This window comes from Carassius carassius, chromosome 6 (assembly GCF_963082965.1).
Source record: "Carassius carassius chromosome 6, fCarCar2.1, whole genome shotgun sequence".
NCBI lineage: Eukaryota > Metazoa > Chordata > Actinopteri > Cypriniformes > Cyprinidae > Carassius > Carassius carassius.
The window spans coordinates 13,890,032-13,913,686 of NC_081760.1; the positions used below are offsets into that span (position 1 = coordinate 13,890,032).

The 23,655-nt window shown below is 37.7% G+C and overlaps 1 protein-coding gene across 1 annotated transcript in view; it reads right to left on the minus strand.

The window, feature by feature from the left end:
• Window positions 1-23,655, minus strand: part of LOC132142399 (glypican-6-like) — a 291,401-nt gene that overhangs the window by 42,243 nt on the left and 225,503 nt on the right. Inside the window, exons 5-6 of the mRNA XM_059552222.1 lie at window positions 23,022-23,152; window positions 20,661-20,804 (exon numbers count right to left, since the gene is read on the minus strand). Coding sequence (XP_059408205.1) covers window positions 20,661-20,804; window positions 23,022-23,152 — 275 coding nt within the window. The remainder of the gene's footprint in view (window positions 1-20,660; window positions 20,805-23,021; window positions 23,153-23,655) is intronic.

The following is a 23,655-nucleotide window of genomic DNA, read 5'->3' on the forward strand; positions in this document are numbered from 1 at the left end:
TGCATATTTTGGTTTTTTCAAATACTGTACATCAAGGTAAGTGCACAAAGGTCTCTCTCACACCCTCTCTTTCTCTCTCTCTCTCTATCACACACACACACTATAATTTGCTATTATACTCCATATAACTCCATACAAACCAGAAACTATGCCTTTTTTTTGCACAGGCCTATCTAAAGGGTTAATGGTCCCACCTAGTGATCAACTGTAAAAAATAACAAATGTTACCTCTTCCCAACAGGGAAAACCACCAACAATCAAGAATCTCACACACACACACACACACAAACACTATAATTTGCTGTTATACTCCATATAACTCCATATACAAGCCAGAAACCAAGCCTTTTTTGCACAGGCCTATTTAAAGGGTTAATGGTCCCAACCTAGTGATCAACTGTAAAAATACATTTTTTTACCTCTTCCCAAAAGTGAAAACCACAATCAATCAAGAATGCATGATTATATGGTGTCATGGCTTTGCAATCAAAAAATGGCGTTATAATGGAAGTCAATGGGACAAAAACAGCCACCAACAACAAATAAGGGAGAAAAATTTTAAATCTAATGCTGCACAAAAACTAACAATGCATCAAAGCCAATCTTGTTACTAATCTTTGACATGACCAAGACTGTGATAAAAGGTAAAAAAAAAATCCAGTCCACAATCAATTTTTATATTGAAAATATGTAATTTTGTGTGTTTTTTTCCCAAAATCAGTGACATCATTTATGAACTTGGTAATTAAAGAGTTTAAATCTTGGATTTTTTTTTTTAAAAATTGTAGTTTTAATCAGGACTGAGGTTGATTAATAGATTTATGCAAAAAAAATTTGAAAAAAAATATTTATCTGATACATTTTTACAGCAGTTTAATTTAGTGGATGTTTTCATCCACGAACATCCCGAAAGGGTAGTGAATTTGCCCACAGTGTACCGTTGAGTTTTTGAAAAATTTCAAAGCATTTTCCCAAAATATGGGTCAAAATAAGATTTGTCACCAAAAATCATTCCATTAGCTCAAACACAGAGAAAGTTGTGGCCAAAATAAGACTCAACTTTACCCCCTAGTGGACGAAAACGTCCCCAACAATGCACAAGGGATATACTTACTTGCCGGCAACCTGACAAAAAAATAAAAGCCTGCTGATTTGAATATGATGAAAACATTTTATTTTTAAGTTCACTATAAAATAAATGTATTTGTATTTAATACTAGGACTGCCTTTTATTTTTAATAATATTATCACACACTATTATTTAGTTTATTTACTATTATTTTATTTTTTCAAAAAACTAAATGAATAAAGTGCAATACTATTATAACTATTATGAATTCATTTTTTATAGTTATATTTAACGGGTCACGCTACATGCAGTGTGAGGACCAAACCAAATCTCCAGGTCAACTTTTCATCATTCATTTTCATTACAAGAGGTAATCTCCACTTCACATTTACTTCTCATCCATGTTATGTTGTGTTAAACAGCATTCTGCAATATAATTCTATAATTATGAGTATTAATTCAATTTTACTTGTTAGAAATACAAACTTTCACTCCTGAACACCAGAGGCTATTGTAAATGGTGCTCTGATGCTGGAAAACAGTAATACTGTACATATTTCAGCCAGCAGGACAATCCATGTCAAGTGTGTGAGTATGTTATGGGTTTTATGTGCTGTTTTTGCTAATCCAGTGTGGCCAAACACTCCACCAGAGGCCCGTTACCATACCTGAAGGTCCCATCTAAAGCTACGTTCACACTGCAGGCTGAAACGACCCAATTCCGATTTTTTTGCCCCTATGCGACCTGTATCTGATCTTTTCATGACAGTCTGAACGACACAGATCCGATCTTTTCAAATGCGACCCAGGCCACTTGGGTATGTGGTCCTAAATCCGATACGTATCCGATCTTTTGAAATGCGACCTCCGTCTGAACGGCCAGGTCACATGTATCCAACCCGTACGTCATTGATACGCTACAAACGTCATAATTCTGCGTTGAAGTAGGCGGCGGGAATGAGAAGATAAACAACAACCATGGGGGACTATGCTGCTTAAATAACCTTAATATTGCTAAACGAGCTCCGCTGTTGACTACACTGTTGTTATGACATCCATCGTTGGCCGTTGAGTACTCTTCTGCGCATGGGGATCACTTCTGGGTCATTTCACGTTCACACAGGAGATCACAAAAGGTCGCATTTAATTGGAAATGTGAACGGCCTTGCAAAAAAAATCAATTTTTTTCAAAAAAATCGGAATTGAGCTTTAAGTCCTGCAGTGTGAACGTAGCCTAAATCACCACTCCTCTCTGTTTGTCTTTTATTGCCAACTTAGCTGCTCAGAATGCAGCTCAACTGTGATTGTGAAATTTTAATGTAAGTGTGTTTTTATTGCACCTTTTTCAGTACACACTCCCACACACAACATCAACAGTGATAAGTACCATGATACTGAATGATTACAATATTCATGTACAAAAGTGAAGTGACATTCAGCCAAGTATGGTAACCCATACTCAGAATTTGTGCTCTGCATTTAACCCATACGAAATGCACAGACACACTGTGAGCACACACCCGGAGCAGTGGGCAGCCATTTATGCTGCGGCGCCCGGGGAGCAGTTGGGGGTTCGATGCCTTGCTCAAGGGCACCTAAGTCGTGGTATTGAAGGTGGAGAGAGAACTGTACATGCACTCCACCCACCCACAATTCCTGCCGGCCCGAGACTCAAACTCACAACCCTTCGATTGGGAGTCCGACTCTCTAACCATTAGGCCACGCGGTTAGAGTGTTAATGTAACATAGTGTTACTATGTCCAAAAAAACATTTTTTTATTATTGTTATTATTATTATTTAATTTTACCATGTCCAAAAACATGATAATTCTATGGTGATTTTAATTAACAATACAGAAACATTCTTAACTATGATAAATACTGATACTGAATTATTACCTTAGTACCTGATATTATATTCTAAATGATCGCCATATTCTTATACCAGGTAATTCTGTAACATTTTAAATTAACTTAAATAAATAAAAAAATTAAAAAGCAGAGATAAATGCCACATGATTACATATTTATATGATATATTCCTCCAAAAACATGTCCAAAACTTGTCCAAAAATGTGAATGATAATGTAATGGTCCCTTTAAGCATATCAGTTGTCAGTAAACTGGTTAACACAAGTTAGATTGATATAATCAGGCACAAAACTCACATTGCTTCAGCGTTTTGCTCTTTGGCAGATGCATTAAACACTCTGTAAATGAGAAGAGAGCTTTGCCTTATTGACCTCCCATCATGCTTTTTAAAATGACCCATAGAGTGAGAGGGAGGTACGTTCGAGCTGACAAACGACTAAACAAGAGAAAGTCAAAAGGAGATGAAGGAGACAAGGCTTTTATAGGTTCCTTTGGACTTCAGAGGAGTGGGATGTCACTTGATCAACAAAGAGGGAGGAATTTTACTGGCCCCCTTTGCAGGGAGAGGAATGGATTTTTTGCTGGCATGACAGGGGGGATACCAAGTTCAGCATACGAAGAGACCATGAAGAGGAAGCTATTGAGATGCACTGCCAGTCGCTGGCATTCGTTCCATGCGACATCAGGGGTAGCGCGGTTCAATAACGTTAAATTAATTTACCAGGCGCTTCTGAATAACAATACAGCCTGCATTAATAAAGGGTACGTTTGAATGGATGAGGTGACAAATACTTGGTCCTGAAATCAATCTAGAATAAGTGAAGGGATTGTGTAAAAAGGGACATTTTAGCCAAAAATCTGTCCTCATTTACCCATTTCGAAGCTTCAAACAAGTAGGATTTTTTTTCAAAATGGGGAAACTTAAAGTTAATCAAAATGACAAAAAAGCATACTATCTGTAATCCATATGATTTGCACTGCAAAAAAAAAAAAGAAGAAAGAAAAAATTGTCTTCATGTGTGACACATCATTAACCTGAAGAAACACACAAGGTGGGGTTGTTTGTTGAAATACGGCAGAACACACAACAAAATATCCATAATTATATGATTCTGGAAGGATGTTCGTTTAGAAAAGCCCCTTTCATAAGACCTCTCTTGAAAACGTCTTTTCCGAGTTTGCTAGTTTATGCCCATTGTGGTTATTCTGCTCATAAAAGCATCTGCTGAATCTGCAAAACAGCATGACGCAGTGGCATGCAATGTCGTAAAAAAAAAAAAAAAGGTACACACAGTACATGCCCACTGACTGCACTGGTGTTTTATTCACACTACTCAGCCGCACAGTAATTGTGGCTTTGCGGGAATAAAATATAGAGTGGTTATCTGAATGCATGGCTCCATTAAAATGTAACTTAAACCATCTTTTGGAATGTCTTTGTGTTTTAAAGCTATTCAAACCCTTTACTGACATAGGCGGTTGGATGCTGTATCAGCCAGCGCTCAACTAACAGACTATGTATGGGTTTGCTTTTGTTACAAGTGCTTCTTTCTTTCCAGCCACATCCTGTGTATTTTACACCGATTTAGCATGGGATGCCACAGCCTAGTGACCATAAAATGTCAACCACCACCGTTAAGAGAGGGACAAACGTCAATAGAGCAATAAAATGACCGATTGAGAAACGGAGGTTACACAGCCACAATAAAGAAAATTGTAGGATGTCACTTTTCAAAACTTTGATGGCTAATAGTTTTTTTTACAAAACATACAGCACAAAGTAAAAAAAAAACACTTTTATTAAACAAGGACACATTTAATTGTTCAAAAGTAACAGCAAAGACATTTATAATATTGCAAAATATTTAAATTTAAAGTAAATGCTGTCATAAAAGATTATTATTTATTTATTTAAACAAAAATATGAAGCAGCACATTTGTTTTCAACATTCGATAATAATCAGAAATTATTATTGAGCACCAAAATCAGCATATTAGAATGATTTCTGAAGTAAATTCCATTTTGCAATATATTAATTTCACAATATTGCTGTTTTTACTGTATTTTCTTTATTTTTTTTGTCATCAACAATGCTTTGGAAATTTCTGCAAGTTTGTATGGAAAATACTCTGATAATGTGTTTGAGAAACTTTATATACTAAAGTACTTAAGCTGAAGTCATAATGAACCTCTTTTACACTTAAAACAAAAACAAAACAAACAAACATAAAAACAATGAAGAAGTCTGTTGTAGACTGAAAGACAAGTTTTTCCATTTATGACGTTATGAATGTATTCAGGGCACTGAATCCTAGAGATCTGGCCGACCGAGGTTGTAAAACGTCTTCATTTATTTCTGAGGATAATTACGCTTGGCATTAACTGACAAAAATGAACCACTGGCAGCCTATAAGAGCATATGGATCCAGTTGTTTTGGTCAGACACTTCTTACCAAGTCCAACATAAAATCCTTCTGCCATATAATTAAAAAGCTGCTGTAGGAATGCATATTGCCATTTTACACTTACAAGTCCCCCTGCAGGCGTTTATACACCTGATCCACATGAAGCCGACGGTAGCATGAGAATGACCCTGCAGATGTCACTCACCTTTTCATGTTTCTGCTAGAGTTATCCAAACCTCTTTCATTTATTTCCATTTCTCCTCTGGCTGCTGTTAAAAGCCTCCTACATACACTGAAGATGGGGAGTATTATGGAAATGGCTCTTATACTATCCACGAAAGGTGTATCTATTTGGATAATATAAAACAACGGTGGGTTAAATTAAATTATTTTTATTTCTGCTGGAACTTTATGGCCATATTCGTAGGTTAACGCAAATGCAATATCCATTTTTCTTCGGATGCCCTGCAATCTTTTTAGATGTTGGGGTGCAAATTAGGAGCAATCAGTATTTGGAAAACATACTAAAATCACAGGTTATGATTCATAATGTAAGAAGACAGCTTTCAGTAAATGTATCAGTCAGCATGAGCATATCAAGCCACTGATTAGTAGCCGACAAAAGCAACTGAATTAGATGACATCCTACAAAGCACCTGCACTCATGGGTTTATCTTGAAACCTACGTCATCTGTTTGACATTCTGCTGTGTCTGTACACATAAACCGGAGACATCTGGAAGTCAAGTAATTAGTCAGACAAGCCTTCAAGCTAGATGAAGAATAGTCCAGTTAGACGCCTCCACACAAGTGGGCCTGAACTGAGCGAACACCTCCAAAACATCCTCCACAATGTGGATTACCACAAATTCATCTGCAGAACGTTTTATCATCTAAAAAAAACCTACAGTTGAGCATGTCTTCAACTTCTCGAAACTGAATGTGCATTTCCAAAACACTTCCTAGAAGATTTTATCAAAAGTTGTATTATTATTATTATTATTTTCCAGTAGGAGTGTCTTCAAAGAGAAACATATATGCTAAGAATTATAGAGTGATAAAATTAACAACACTTGTCAGATAATTTAGTCTTGGATGAATTTGATGAGAAATTTTTGAGTCCATATTTAGATCTCTAAATTTTCTCCATTCAATATCATTGTGAAGAGCAAGCCCAGAGAATTCTGAACAAAGGTGCTGGGGGGGGGGGGGGGGCAGATTAATGATGGGGGCTGGACAGTTTATAGAAAATATTAACAAAACAGGTTGTTATCATTATTGTATTTTTTCTTTTGTTGTTGTTATATATATATATATATATATATATATATATATATATATATATATATATCTCATTCAAAGAGTTTTCTTTATTTTCATGACTATGAAAATTGTAGATCCACACTGAAGGCATCAAAACTATGAATTAACACAAGTGGAATTATATATGGAATTATATACATAACAAAAAATTGTGAAAAAAAATGAAAATATGTCATATCCTAGGTTCTTCAAAGTAGCCACCTTTTGCTTTGATTACTGCTTTGCACACTCTTGGCATTTTCTTGATGAGCTGCAAGAGGTAGTCACCTGAAATGGTCTTCCAACAGTCTTGAAGGAGTTCCCCGAGAGATGCTTAGCACTTGTTGGCCCTTTTGCCTTCTGTCTGCGGTCCAGCTCACCCCTAAACCATCTCGATTGGGTTCAGGTCCAGTGACTGTGGAGGCCAGGTCATCTGGCGCAGCACCCCATCACTCTCCTTCTTGGTCAAATAGCCCTTGATGCCTTCAGTGTGACTCTACAATTTTCATAGTCATGAAAATAAAAGAAAACTCTTTGAATGAGAAGGTGTGTCCAAACTTTTGGTCTGTACTGTATATATAAATCACTATATAGGCGCATGTGGCAAGGGGGGGGGGCTGGTTTAGCGAACCCTGCAGTGGGGGAGAGCGTCAGGAGTGAGTCGGTTAAGGGGAAATAACAAACACCTGTCTCTTGTTGCAGTAATTGGCGTGGAGAGAGTATAAAACACCAGAAGAAACAGGAGTTGGGGAGAGAGAGAAGGACTACTGGCTGCTACCTGTGGACTGGATTTATGTTGATTGTTTTGTCTTTTGTTGGTGCATGTTTTGCCCACTTTTTGTTTGAAAGTTTATAAATAAACATTCAGTAGTCACAGCCGACCCTGCCGTCTTCCTTCCTACATAACGAACATTGTTACAGCGCATTTCAAGTGTTTATGGGTGTGAAAGTATTATCGCGCTTACTGTATAACATGGGGGCGCCCACACAATCATTTATTTTATTTATATTTTTTGGATGTGCTTTCTGCCAACTCATCCAGTCTCTGTGAATGGAGCGTGTCATGACAACAAACTGACAAACCAAAAAAAAAATCTTTAGAAAGCTTGAAATGTCTACTGTTAAACAAGCCAATTCAAATAAAAAAAAAATAAATAAAAATCTTCTCTAGTTATATAGTCCGTATGAAAAGGTGCATTTCTCTATTAAAAGGCACATCCATTAGCCTACTTTGGAGATGGAGAGTAAGCGATCAATTATTAAAATAAAATGCTACCCATGTCATTATGGTGGGATAAGAAAATTTGTGATTTAGAAAATGAGTCATTTATTTAAATTAAGCTAAAACTTTATTAAACTACAATTTAAAGAAATATATATATATATATATATGACTTTTTAAATAAATAATAATTTATTTAATTATATTGCATATTGAGGTCTCTAATTTAAAGATAAAAATATCTGGATAGAAACGCAACTACTGATGTCTGTGATGTGTACATAAGACATAAATCTATCAGTGCTTAAAAAGTATGAAAGCTTATGTTATCTACATGTACTTTAACACAATTCCAGCTCAACTTCCTGACTCTATTTAGGGTCTTATACAGCATGAAGAGGGCTGTTACTTTAAATGGCTTGTTCTCGTGTTCTCATTCAATCTGTTCCCAAGAGGACGTCTATAAGTCTCAGAGCTAAGTGCTCCCATTAAAACTTCAATGAGCTATAAAACCTATGTAAATTCATTTCCTTAATCATACTTATGATACTTGGGTCATGTACAGAGAACAGCTTTTAGTTGCAAAGGTGCTCCCTTAACAACTTCCCTATTCACAGAGAGGAAGAACCTTCCAGGTCTCCGATCCAAAGCACTTGATCAAAAGAGCTGCTCTACACAGGCATCTTTTTATACTTAAAACATTTCAATATTTGATTTTGAGGAACTTATTTACTTTTGCATTATAAATATTTGTGGTGACCTCTTGAAATGCATAATAATTGCCAGAAAATAAATTATATAATACTAAATGTATTTAAAGCAATACAAATAAAATACACTTTTCGCTAAATAAATAAATAAATAAATTCAATAATTTAAAATAAATGTTTTTTTTTATATACAATTTTGTCTAAAATAAAAACTAAAAACTAAAATAAATAGTTTAAAATATATACAATTTAAAATATTAGTTTGTCTAAATAAAAAATAAAATGTTAAAAACTAAAATAAATCTTTTTAAATGTGGTCTATTTAAAAATATATTCTATTTTGTCCAATCAATCAATCAATCGTTTTATATAAAATTGCATATATATGAGCATATATCATTTTTATAATTTCAAACAATATTTGATTTTAAGGACATTTTTGTTTACTTTTGTATTCTAAATACCTCCACTTGAAATACATTTACATTTAAAATTTAGCATTTGTTTTTATCCAAAGAGTATTCAAGTGAAGCAATCAGACCAACAAGAGAGCAACAGTGCTTTGACAAATCTCAATTAGTCTAGTCTAATTAGAATAGAATAGAATAGAATAGAACAGAATAGAATAGAATAGGAAAGTGCTAGTATTAATTGTTCAGGTTCTGGTGAAAAATATGTGTCTTTAGATGTTTTTTTTGAAAATGGCTTTGCAGCTTGAGCGGAGATGATTTTCCACCAGCTGGTAACAGTCCAGGAAAATATACATGAGAGATTTTGTGCCTCTTTGGGATGGCATCAGAGGTGTCGTTTACTTGCAGAACACAAGCTTCTGGAGGGTGGATAAGTTTGAACTTTCGAGTTTAGGTATATTGGTGCAGGGCCAGTGGTTGTCTTGTAGGCAAACATCAACACCTTGAAACTGAGTCAGAGACTTTCCCTTTCAGACGGTCACTCTCGACTCTAAAAGTGCCATGGATGCTCCCCCTTCCAGTGTCCTGTGCAAGCTGCCTGGGCACCTTTTTGGTGTAGGCCAGGGCTCGCAACAAGAAGGCCAGTCCCTATTGTTGTAGCACTACCCACTCAACTGATTGCAAGACAGTATTAGTATGAACCAGTCATTGAGATAGTTGAGGATGCGAACACCCCGAAGGGCTCTCGAACTGCCTGCTGCTGCCCAGAGAGTGAATAACACTGAAAAAAATCTTACCCGTTCCACTTGGAAAAGGAATGTTGTGGAAGCCCCAACCTTCCAGAAGGATGTTTCGAAAACAGTAACACATATGAACATCCAGAATATGGAAGATAAGAGGTGATTTGGAAATCGGCAGAAGACTGCTGCGGAAACATAGGTTCTGAAGCTATACTGTGGACTTTTCACATATGGGATCGACTTAGGTTTCTACATATGGAACCCAGCCCTTTAAGGTTCTCATGGATTCAGTGAATGAAGGCCTGGCACCTGACGTTCTGCCATGTCTGGCTGCCGAGGGGATGGAGTAGGTCGACAGGGCCTACAGTACGGACACTCTGGAGTAGTTTTAGCAAGCCGGCACTAAACCGGGGCCTCTAAGTGCCACTACCCATTTGAGGTGACGACACAGGAGGATACTGGCTCCACCTGAAGGCTATAGAGTCTATCGACAAGTTTGGGGTCACCGAGGAGAATGCAAAAGTTATAGTAGAGTGACCTCGCAACCTGAGCGGGCAGGGCACAGCCTGTGCCTGATAAGCCAAGGTAATGGCATCCACTATACATGGGCCATCCTCTGCATTCCCCTTCTCCCCCCCTCTGTGACAGACAAAGAGCTGGTCTGAGGTCCTAAATCTTTACATCATGTCTACATAGCAACTCAATGCTTGGACGAGACAAACCAAAGCTAGCGCTGGGTCTGCTCCCTCCGGGGGCAGCGCTTGCAGGCTCACCACCCGATCCCTGAAGGGAGTAGTGGGAACCTTGTGCACATAGCTGGGCTGGGGCCTCAGGATTACCTGGAAGTCAGCAGGCCCAAACTCTAGGCACGAATCATTGATCGAAAATGAATGCGGGTCCCCTACCTTCTTGATGGAGGCCAGTGAAACAAGGAACAGAGTCCTCATTGAAAGAAACTTCAACTCAACTGATTGCAAGACAGTATTAGTATGAACCAGTCATTGAGATAGTTGAGGATGCGAACACCCCGAAGGGCTCTCGAACTGCCTGCTGCTGCCCACTGGCAACAGAGAAGGATGAGCGTGATCCAGCTTTGGACCCTTCACAACTGTCTGTGCCCTTCTGAGACCCAGAGATATCAGGCAGGCTGGGGCACTACAGCCGGAGGCAGCAGCTGCCCGCCGGGGCAGGATGTGTCGAATCGCCTCAGTCTGCTTCTGTGAAGCCAAGAACTGCTGGAAAGCTCTTGACTGTGTAGCAGAAGAGACTGTTCTGGGACACAGGGGCATAAAGCAACCAAATTTCGTCTGCATCCCTCATGTCGGCCAGACAAAGCCAGAGATGGTGCTCCTGGGCCACAAGTGTGGATGTCGCATAACCCAGAGAACTTGTTGTGAACTTCATCACTCAGAGCACAAAGTCAGTAGTAGTTCGGCATTCTGAAGGAGGGAATGAGGTAAGTTCAGGTTTCAGGCAATAAAAGGTGGCATCTATGATCTAGTGAGCTCCTCATTCACTTCTGGGAAGAATGGCACCGGAGTGGGGTTCCGAAAACCAGAGGGCAACAGCACAGCCAAATCTTCCTCTCCAAAGAGCTCAGGCTCTGCTGTCAACCTGCCAACCTGCTGTCGTGCTGTGACTCCCACACATAGAAGCTAAGGATGGCTGAAGCGAAACAGTCGTTCCGAAGCTTTGCGAGATCCCGAAGCGCAGATGTGTCGAAACACTGATCCGAAGCGTGATTCGAAACACCCATGTCACGTGACTATGACCAAACGAAGCCTCGAAGTGTTTCACTAATTGTTTCATCAGGTGTGGTCCGCCGAATCAGCGTTTGATTGGAACGGTCGGGAACAGACCACACAATCGCACATCTGTATAAAAGTGAAATAAACGCATTTTGACCTCGTGGGTTTTTGTGAGAGAAGTTTGACTTTGAGATAGCGGATTTTTGGTGATATAGTGACAGTGCGATTTGATTAGTTATAGGCAATTTAGACTTACATTTAAATTTACACAACACATTGACTGAGAGGCTAGAGACAGACAGAGTATACATATAGTGACACATTAATAGATACATAGATATAAATATATATAGACAGCTAGATTAATAGATAGATAAATATATAGATAGATTACAGATACATATATAAATACATATATTATAGATAGATACATATATAGATAGATTATAGATAGATACATAGATCGATTCATATATAGATAGATAGATAGATTTGGATAGATAGATAAAATGGAAGCTCCCCAGAAGAGATGCCGTACATCTGTGGTGTGGGAGCATTTCCATTTAGAAACCCCAAATAAAGTGAGATGTGTGTATTGTGATCGGCAGCTAGCCTACTGCAACAATACATCATCCATGATGCGCCATTTGAGCCTGTACCTAGGCCTGCTACTGACACTGCTGGGCCATCTAAGCAAGGTATGTATTGTTTGGGATATAATTATAATTGAAATATAATTACAACCTTTTGGGACACTGTTTATTTAAGTTTATAAGTTATATAAAGCACTGATTATAAACACTGGAAGGTTTCCAAATAAAGAACCAGTAGGCTATACTTTTAATAGATGTGCACTAATTGAAGCTGTATTTTTCCGATGTATTTGTCTGAAAGTATGTTTTGTCTTCTCTTTTAAAAGTCAGACAGAGGGAATTGGATGAGGCTCTTATAAACATGGTGGTGAAGGATCTGCAGCCCTTCACCATCGTGGACGATGAGGGATTCAGGGCATTTGTGAACAAGCTTGATCCAAGCTATGTCCTCCCATCCCGGAAGGTGCTTAAAATAATGGTCAGCGAAAAGTACAACAAAGCCAAGGAGAAGACAATGGAGGACCTACAAAAGGCCGAATTTGTTAGCCTTACAGCTGACATGTGGTCCTCCATTAATATGGATGGATATCTTGGTGTGACTTGCCATTACATAACACCAGAGGCAAAAATAGCAACTGTTGTACTGGGTGTAAGGAGGTTTTACCAAACCCACACAGCCCAGCATCTCATGGAGGCTAAAGCCTTGCTAATGGCTGAGTGGGGAATAACCTCCAAAGTTCAGTGCATGGTGACTGACAATGCATCTAACATGATCCTAAGTGCCCAGCTACTCCACCTTCGCCATGTCCCATGTTTTGCTCATACTTTAAATTTGATTGTGAAAAAGGCACTAGATCAAACCCCAGTCATCAATGAAATACGCCAGAAGGCCAGAAAGATAGTGGGGTTGTTCAGATCCAGCTGCAAAGCAAAGGACAAGCTTGTGGAGATGCAGAGCTTGATGGGAAGACCAACTCTGAAACTGATACAGGAGGTTGACACGAGATGGAACAGCACATTTGACATGCTACAGCGCTTGTATGACCAACGTGAACCAGTGGCTGCTGCACTTTCCAACTTAAACAATGATACTGCTCCCCTGACAAGTATTGATTATGACATTATTGAACAATCATTGTCAATACTGCAACCATTCAAGCTCGCAACAACAGAGATGTCAGAGGAAAAGAGAGTGTCTGCTTCAAAGCTTATACCACTGTACAGGATGTTGCAGCACAAGCTTGCACAGAAAAAAGGAAATGCAATGCAGGAATCAACTGTTCAATTAGGTAGGCCACAATGACCATACTACCCATGTGATTGGCCATAACTGTCATATTATTGTCATTATTATAAATATGTGTTTCTCCTGTTTTGGCTCATAGGCTCACATCTGCAAGAAGGTCTGCACTCCAGATGTGGAGGTTATGAGAGTTTTAGAGCCTTGGCACTGGCTACACTGCTGGACCCAAGGTTCAAAAATGTGGCATTTGGAAATGCTGCCAAAGCCCAGGAAGCTGAAAAGCATATCACACTGGAGTGTGCTTCACTGATGCGTTCAAACACAAATCCTGGTGAGCAGTTTCAGTCTGTGTTATGTTATGTAATCTGAATCATGTAATATAATATATCCTTCATATATGCCGTCAGTTTAGGATTTGTTACTAATTGCGGTTTTCATATTTATTCAGACCCAGAAATGTCAACATCACACCCATCATCATCATCATCATCACCATCAACATCAACACCAGTAGAAACACAGGACAGTTTATGGGAACTTTTTGATACTCGCATCCATCAAACCAAGATGATACACAATGCTACAGCTGATGCCACAGTGGAAGTGAAAAAATACATCAACGATGCGTATTTGCCCAGAACTCATGATCCACTAACTTACTGGAAAGAGAGAGCAGTAATCTTTCCTCATTTGTATGTCCTTGCAAAAAAATATCTTTGTATGCCAGCAACAAGTGTCCCTTGTGAGAGGATTTTTTCAAAGGCTGGAGAAATTATCTGTAAAAAAAAAAGTAGGCTAAGTCCTTCCACAGCAGATAAATTAATATTTTTGAATAAAAATCTCAAAAAAAGTGAGACATTGTGGCTTGATTTATTTTATTAATATTCATTTTTCATGACCAAAATAACATTATGCACAGTGAGGAGCCTATAGGTTACAAGCTTCACATATTAGAACATTTTAATAATAAAAAAACAACATTTTTTTAATGGCTCGTCAAGGTTGTTTCAGATCAACACCTGCAAGTGACCACTAGTTGTCACCGTTGAGACGGGTGTCAGATTGATTCGAAGCCTCGATTTTGCCATCACTAATAGAAGCTCCTTTGAGAGCACTAACTCGTTCGACACATGAAGCTTTGCAGGATCAGAAAGATAACACCACTCAGCTCCAAAGTGAAAAGTGGATTATGCACTGCACCGGCTGCCTACTTATACTCACGGTGTGATTAGCAGCAGCTGGATGCAATAATCACATGCCAATGTGTATTGGCTCGTTTAGTTTACACTCAAAGTGGATTGGTCTCTTGGGCCAGATTCCCAATTTGTAGGTCACAGTCGTGATGTTCAAGAGTGACCAACTGAAATGTTACAGTTGATGTAAGCAATCATTAACAACGAGCATAGAGAAACAACACAACAGCATATTGCTAAAATATCTTACTGTTTAACAACATTGACTATATTGATAGAGAAGCACCTCATCATTATTTTATGAAGGATGTCCACCCTGTTCTTGATTAAACTCTGAGCTTCAGCTTCCTTTAAACATCTGTTCCCTGAGATTAGCAGCAGTGGCTCTTTTACGACTCAAGTCATGTAGACAGTGAAGGAAATAAATTGGGTGTAGAGAAGAGACCCATGAGTATGGTTGCCAGACAGGCACAGGAAGAATCAATGTAGCTGCATTGCTGCGTTTGGATGAGAGCGCAGACAATGCATCTTTGCATTTCAGTCAGGCCAACACGTGTTTACCTGCAGTTATCAGACCACAAGCACTCTGTCATTGGCACTCTTCTGTCATCAGTGCCACTGATTTCTGTAGATGGGGAAATGTGTGCATCACAAAATGATTAAAGCATGAAAAACAAGCAGACAGGGCAATGAGCAAGTTAACAAATGTTGTACGATCAGCAGTCAAACCTCACAAGTTCTCTGGAGTTTGTGTCTGTTAGCCAAGTATAACCTTCCGTTTCTGGTATGATAAATAAATCAGAAGTAAAGTTGTAGCAATTTTTCTTGACTCCTTTGATCAGACTGGAAAACCTGTAGACCTTCTGTTTCTTAACAAAATTGTAATATATATATATATATATATATATATATATATATATATATGTGTGTATAATATATATAAGGACTACTATCACTGTTTTGACCAATTATTCTACCAACAGGGCAATTTTTTTTTCTATGTTAGCCATATGCCAAAATGAAAATTAAATGTTTTTATATATTTAAAATATATATATAATACTTTGTCCAAAAGAAATATTAATAAATAAATAAATAAATAAAATCACTAACAAGTACTGATATATGATCATACATAATTTAAGTCTGATCCGATTTTTGTTCCAAGCACATCTTAGTAAATCCTAACCACACTGATCTACATCATATAAATGATTATATACAACATTAATTGAAGTCATTAAGACTGTATGTTTCAAGCACATTTTACCAATTCCAAACCACATCAGTGTTTACTGTTGATGACTCTATTCAAGAGTTTTACCTTTTAACTATTATTTTTCTGGTGTTACAAGCAATTTAAAGACTCCACACAAAACTGAATTAAAGTAAATGCACAAAAATGCACTTTTCTCAAAAACTCCCCAAGACAATTTGCAGTGATGGTCAGCTGTACAAAATGCAATTGGTGTAATGGACTGCACTCATGGCACAATGAAGGGTACCTGTGATTTCTCCATTTGACCTAATAGTAATGTTTGTAACCAACAAGGTCAAGCTTTGCATGCTAATCAGCAGCTTTCTCACTGCGTTCACGGGATTCTGACATTTCAACTGCAGCCCGCTTGGGTGACCTTGTGTAATAATAAACTCAACAATCTTGGGATTGTTTGTGCACATCCAACATATACCACTAAAAGCGTGGCTTTCTCCAGCAGCAATGTACTCACCCTTTGGCTCCTTGGTACCAAGGTCAGTGAATTTGCGCTGGGGCTTTGTGAAGGTTACAACCTTAAGCGTAGCTTTTGGGGCACGCCACGGCATGCCGACTATTGCAGCACCACAGCATTGTGACTGTGTTCGGGTTGTGGCGTTTTCCATAGGACCCCATGTGTCGTTCAACATAACTCGTAGTGACTGACAGATAGGGAATGAAGGGGCGGCGAGTGTCTCAGCTCCGCTACACTCATGGGCGGATATAACTGAGAGCAGCGCTCGCTGGAAGCCGCTGCGCCCTGAAACTCTGGCAGGGTTGGCAGACCGACCTTCTGAGGGCACTGAGGTGAGACGGGCACTGTATAATGAGGTGGACCCCGCTCTATCCTAGTAGGGAATGCCCTCTTCAGTCATGCACGCATCAGGACTTCTTGGCCGAGGACTTCCCCGCCTGAAGTACGGCCCCCAGAGCCAGCTTAGGCTGGGAAGTCCCAGGCCCACAGCATTGCTTCAGCCTCTGGTCCCGATACGGGGAACATGGGTGGTAATGCTCTGTTTGTACGTGGAGGGGGCTGCTCCCGCCCAGCAGTCCCTCCAGTACATCTAACTCAAATTTAGATAAATGTCTGATTGTTTGATTGCAATAAATTCTGAGGAATATAATGACAAGTAAACACTGTCTGGCTTGTGATGCAGCTAAACAACCAGAAAAGTATACACGGTCTGGTGTGGAAAGATTCACATCAAAACTGAAAATAATGTAATACACGCGTTGCCTCGGAATAACCGCAGTGCGGGCTATCGAGCCTCGAGAGTGAGCTCTAGATCACTTCTCGAAGAGAGCCCTCCGAGATCGAAGCGTCCGCTGTGATATCATACACAGCGTGTTTTGATCCTGGGCAGACCACACACAGACTGCGTGGGTCCCTGCCTCTGATGTTTAGCTTTAAGAGCAGGGAGGAACACACAATCTGAAACGCGGTCTGGATTCACCCTTCAGATGCCTAGTCTTAGCTTTGTTCTTTGACAAACTATAGCTACTTAAAGGAGCTAATAGTGACAAACAACAATAAATAAAACTGACAATACAGAATGACATGTGCACACACAGAGTGCTTGCTGAAAGACAAGAAACTGAAGCCAGCTGTGTGGAATGTGCTTTTATAGCTTCCTGGTCGTTATGTCACCCCGCCCATGATGTCACGGCCTTCCATTGGACAGATTGCACACGATATTCAGAGTCGGTCTCGCTAAAGGCGTTCCACAAAGCGTTCGACACAGCTCGAATTCCTGAGGAACTAGTCCAATACACATCCTAAATAAATTCAACAATTGGTCAAAAATTTAAATGTTGTCATAATTTACTCACTATCATAGTTTTAAGGCCGGGACACACCAAGTCGACTTCAAAGAACTAGCAGTGATGAAAGCCGAAAGTACTGTAGCATTTGGACCAATCAGAAACACCATTTTTTATTAGGTTTAACAAATAAATTATTCATTAGATTAACAAATAGTCACAGACCCCTCACCCAATAACATACTGGGTGCCAGAATGTCTGAGAACGACACCAGGCCCCTGGTTACCATGGCAACCAGGACCCTTCAGTCAGATCAGATAAACTTTTACGACCTAAAAGTATGTAGAGACTATCTTCCATCTACTCTGTTCTCTCTACAACAGACACATAATGCACATAAAAATGGACTGTGTTCTAATTAATTAATAGGAAAACCTTCCTTTGAATGAACACACATATACTCCAGGTCATTGTGTATGTTGTTACTGTTCTTGTATATTGTCTTTTGTATTGTATACTGTTTTATGCATGCTTATGATAGAACCACTCGTTCATGTAATCTTACCTATATGTAATCTAACCATGTTTAGAGTCTATGAATTCTTCTTCTGATGATCTAAACGAAAGTGTGTATTATATGTTGGTACATAGGCAATATATTTGTGTTCTAAGAATCTTTAGTAATTCTGCATCAACACCTAATTGATTTCCATAGGCAAATTACCATGCTCTCCAGTATTTCCAACCTCCCGCTTGAAATTTCAGCCTTTCCCTTTGGACAAGCCCATCCTCAGACCTTAAAGGCCTCATATCAGTGACCCGCCTTCGGTTGGCAGTTCTGTTAGAATCTAAGAAGATGAGGACGTGAGCTAGAACACTTCTAAGGACACCCTAAGTTCCTGCCAGGCCTCGGCCTTGACTTTCCTTTCACCAAATCCTAGGATCTCAGCTGATGTTTCTCTTAGCTCTTTTTCACTTTCCACTGGGAAGAAACTCCCAATCACTATCGAGTCAAAACATCTTTGGAATTATTCACTCTTCAAACCCGAAAGAATGTGTTCACAAGTACAAAACCTTGAAACCATCAAGACTTTCATCAGAGATTGCATCCAGACACTCATCAATGACCAAGGCAATGCAAGTATCGTGCATTTAATTAAACGAAACAGAGGTTTAGTATAAGCTATAGACCCCATTATAAACGGCGCTGATGGTTTTACTCAGGTGGTTAACTGACTCTTTCCATAACTGCATTCTCTGTTTTCTGTGGCCACGAAAATATCCTTTCTTAAAGTTTATATGAAATTACACAATGTTCGCTGGGCGAACAGATTATTTGATGCCAATTTAATTATGCTACAGTTACTACTGGCAGCTCATAAATTATTGTAATTTATCATAATTAATTTCCCTTTTGAGCTAATTTACTACAGTACACAAGAGGATGAAGAAGAGGAAGGAAGATGGAAAGAAGGCTGGAAGCCACAAGACAAATGACGAAGGTAAAGTGAGAGGAGGGTTGGACGGCTTACGCTGTGCTGCATCGTCCTCCAGACAATCCTCTGGGATGCGAAAGCAAAAAACAGAGGAAAAAGGGATTTCATTGAAAGTTGAGATGAGAAAGAGAGAAAGCATACCATGGGCAAACACATGATAAATATGCATTAGACAGAAAAAGCAATATGCACGATTACATTTGATGAATGGTATTGTCGGGATAATCCATACCATTGCCTTATAGAAGAACAAAAAATAAATAAATAAAAATAAAACATTCACTTTACACACAAACACTTCTCTCTCACTTAATTTTTAATTTTAATTATTTATTTAACCATCACATCTCTCCATTATAAACTGGAGGGTTGACTTAAAACTCATCCAGTGCATAGCTGAGTGGAAAAAAAAAAAAGCACTAGCCCATACTGGATAAAAAGTCATTTTAAATTTTCCTAGTTAGCCAGAGGCTAAAATAAGATTGCACTAATGCAATCTTGTTCTACTTTTAAGTCAAATTCATATTTTCATATATTCTTGTTAAGTATTTTGACACAGAACACTCTATTCCAGTAAAGGAACTTAAGTACACATAGACACTACTTCATTATAAGCCTAAAAAATGTTTTTAGTTGGACTTTTTTTATTACTTGTTTGTGAAAACATTAAGGGAAAAGTAACATTCCCATAATGCATGCAAAAAAGAATGTTCCCTTAATGTTCAAATAAGCAAGAAAAAAAGTTCCCTTAATGTTTATATAACCAATAAAAAAAAATGTTTTAAAAACAAACTGAAAATCTTTGTCTACATTTAAGTCAAATTAATATTGAGTTAATTAATATTCATAATAGTATTTTGTGCAGCTCAAGTACACTTAGACACTACTTCATAATTAGCCTACATAAGAAAAAGAAATAACCAATATATTAGCACAAGAAAAAGAAAGAAAAGAAAGAAATTATACGTTGTTTATAGAACATTTTAGTTTGATTTCACTACTTGTTTCAGAATTTTCAGAGGACATTCAGAAGTAACTTTCCCATAATATTAGCAAAATTATAAAGTTGAATATTTCCTTTTTTTTTTTTTTAACTATTACTTGTTTCAGAATGTTCATAGAACATTAGTAAAGTCTCCATAACGTTTGCAAAATGATAAAATAGAAAATTTCCTCAGTGTTCATATAACCAAGACAAAAATGGTCAAAGTCATATTTTCATCTATTCTTAAATATTATGAGTAACTCGAGTAAATTAAAAAAAAAAAAAAAATTCCCTAAATATCTGCATAACCAAGAAAAAAAGGTAATATTGTTCTATTTGAAGTCTATTTGAAATTTTCCTGTTTTCTTGTTATATATTTTGAGTCTGAACTCTCTATTCCAGTAGAGTAACTTAACACACCCACACTATTTCACTATAAGCCTAAAAAACAAAAATAAACTAATAATAATAATAATAATAATAATAATAACAAAGAAAACCTTTACCCAACCTTAAGATTTTTCATCCAGTGCCACCAATGAAAAGCTTTTCCCAGTGGCTGCTGCATTCTTCCGGGTCTGACCTCTAAAGGTCATCATCACCCACACACGCCTTCTCACACTGCCCTGCACTGCCCTCCCTGCCGCCCACTCACCAGTCTGTCTAAGCTGGTGCCAGCTGCCGTGGTCGGCCTCTCTTCTGGGCTGTAGGGTCTGAAGCGACTGTTGAATACATCTGAGATCCCGCGGGCAGATCGGCCAACTCCAGCTGGTTTGGGATGACCACATCCCTGAAATACCTATAATTATCAAAGTGGGAATGCATCAGTCAGTGCAGTTAGGCTATAAAAACAGCTATAAAATAAAAATAAATAAATAAAATTAAAACAAAAAAAGAAAAATGAAGAATGAAGTGCAATGACAAGGAGATATTTTGCATTTATTTTTTTAATGCAGCAGGCAGTTTAAGCATCGTGTAAACATTGAATGCAATATTGCTTGGATATAACGAATGCATAAATGTTTACACTCATTTGTTCAGTGTTCACAGTTTGAGCTGCATTTTAAAAACTATATCCTGATTTAACTTGCTCTATCCGGGTATAAATAAAATAAAATAAAAAAGCACAGAAAATGTGTTGGCAAACTATCATATTTTTTTTATATTTTATTTATGATTTATTTATTTATGTTTTCATTTTTCTGTTAGATAACATTTCAGTAATTCTGTTGCATTTTTGTAGTCTTTTTTTTTATAACCAGCTGAAATACAATAACTTAAACTTTGTCTTATTTTATTTTGGTTAACATTTTATTTCAATACATGAATATTATTGTTTTTTTTAGATTTTTTTAGTTTGAATGTTATTTTTAGTTTCTATATATAAATTATATAGGAAGAGAAACTCAGGAAACAGTAAATAAATAAATAAGTAAATACAATTATAAATGAATGAATAAATTAATAAATAAACATGACCAAAACATTTTTATAATGTAAAAAAAGAATAATAATTTTATGCAAACCCTTTAATTATACAATTATAAAACATTAAATTTCAGCAAAAAGCAGCTCTACAGGAGGCAATAGTATCATTACTCAGCTACATTTCGTTCAGTGCTGACTCAATAACAGTGTCAATATTGCAAAGTTAATCTATAATTAAATTAATTTTATAAAATGCTCTACAAAAGACAATGGTGTCATAATCCAGCTCAGTTCAATTCAACTCAACTCATTTTCTTATTTTTTTTTTTTTATTTCTTCTCATCCAGTGGTGTCGGATGCAGTCATTGATAATACATCTACTGTACATGAAGGCAAAATGCCATTTTGACTTATTTAGGTGCCTAAATGCATGTTAACACTTGATAAGCAACAACGTTTTAAGACATATTATAATTTCAAGGATACTGACAACTAAGATTTTATCTAAGGCAAATATGTTCAAAATGTGTGGCACAAGATAAATAATGCATGCTTTGCATTGACATGATGGCATCTCATGGCTGCAGTGAATTCTGGGTGAGCTGACAGTGATGGAACATTTTAATGCCACAGCTGGCTCTTAAGGCAGGATGTTGTCTGCGTTATGATGTCGGACGATCTGTCTCTATGATTACCATTCAAAGTCTAAGGCTGACATGTACACTGATTTCCATGCTCTCCGTGCATTTATATTACAATAAGCTCCTGCTTTCTAGAAGCTTTTAATGTAAAAGTGGAGTGCAGCATTCAAACAGCACCACACAAGCTGTATTCTTTCATGCTTTTTTTATTTCATTCTTTCGCATTGGAATGTGGCCACTATTTATTTTGTCTCTTGGCTTCTGGGGTGGTGTTGGCGCAGTGGATAAGACCCATGCCTTTGGTGTGAGAGACCCGGGTTCGGATCCACTGTGAGACACCAATGTGTCCCTGAGCAAGACACTTAACCCCTAGTTGCTCCAGAGGTGTGCGACCATATATAGCAATTTTAAGTCGCTTTGGATAAAAGTGTCAGCTAAATGTAAATGTAATGTAAATGTAATCTGTGTGAAAGTCCATCAGGAAGAGACAGCTAATTTCCCTGAATACCAAAGCACGTCCTGAATGCTTTGGTACCTGTGGTATGGCTTTACAACATGTTAATGAGCAACATGCATATTTCATCAACATTTGGACCAAATGTCTGTAAAAATGTTTCTACTCCTGCAAACTGTAAAACTATATGTATGTGTGTGTGTGTGTGTGTGTGTGTGTGTGTGTATAAAACAATATAAAGATCACATTTCTAAAAATCCATAAAAAAAGTCATTTTCTTAGAAGACACTGCAGATAATAATGCCAAAGTCATGTTCATTATTCTCACTAATTTGATTCAAAGGACTAAATACAGTATAAGGATTTTGATTTCCTGTTGGTATGGAAAAACACATGGAATTGCACCAGCTTGAGAAGCTTCAATCTTGATACAGTACCTGTGTGTATGTGATCATGTCCCTGCATCACTGTGTGTGTGTGAGAGCAGATGCACCTTGGATGAAACTTGCATGCTGTTGTCCTGCATGGCCATGATGGCCTCTGAGATCTTCACATCTATCGGCTCCATGACGGCCTCGATGTTGAAGGGCCCCTCCAGTCTGTCAGCCACCAGCAGCATGGCATCTGTCACAACACGAGAAGAGAAGAACATTCACATACAGGATCTGAGAACCACGACACACAGACACACATACACACATCTACGTACATCAACAGAAATGTAAAATTTCATGTTTTTGTAGTCAAAAATGTTTGATGCATGGTCATGTTCATTTTGAATTTGTGTTATCATTTAATGCTTTATTTGTTCAGGAAAAAAATAAATAAATAAAATAAAAACACCTTCCAACGAAAAAAGACAAGCAATTTTATCAAAGCAATTCTGAGTCTAACACTTTATTTGGAATGACATGCACTGATTGTCCACCATCTAAGGCAGCAAATAAAGTCCATTTTAAATTCACATTGACTCTAAATAACAATGTCTATTATGCAATCAAGCAAATTATAAGCTTTATCATTTAATACAAATTATAAAATACTTTGTTTCCCCCCAACAACATGCACGGATTGTCCACAACAATTAACAATAATAAGTTCAGATTTCATGTTGACTTTATATAAAA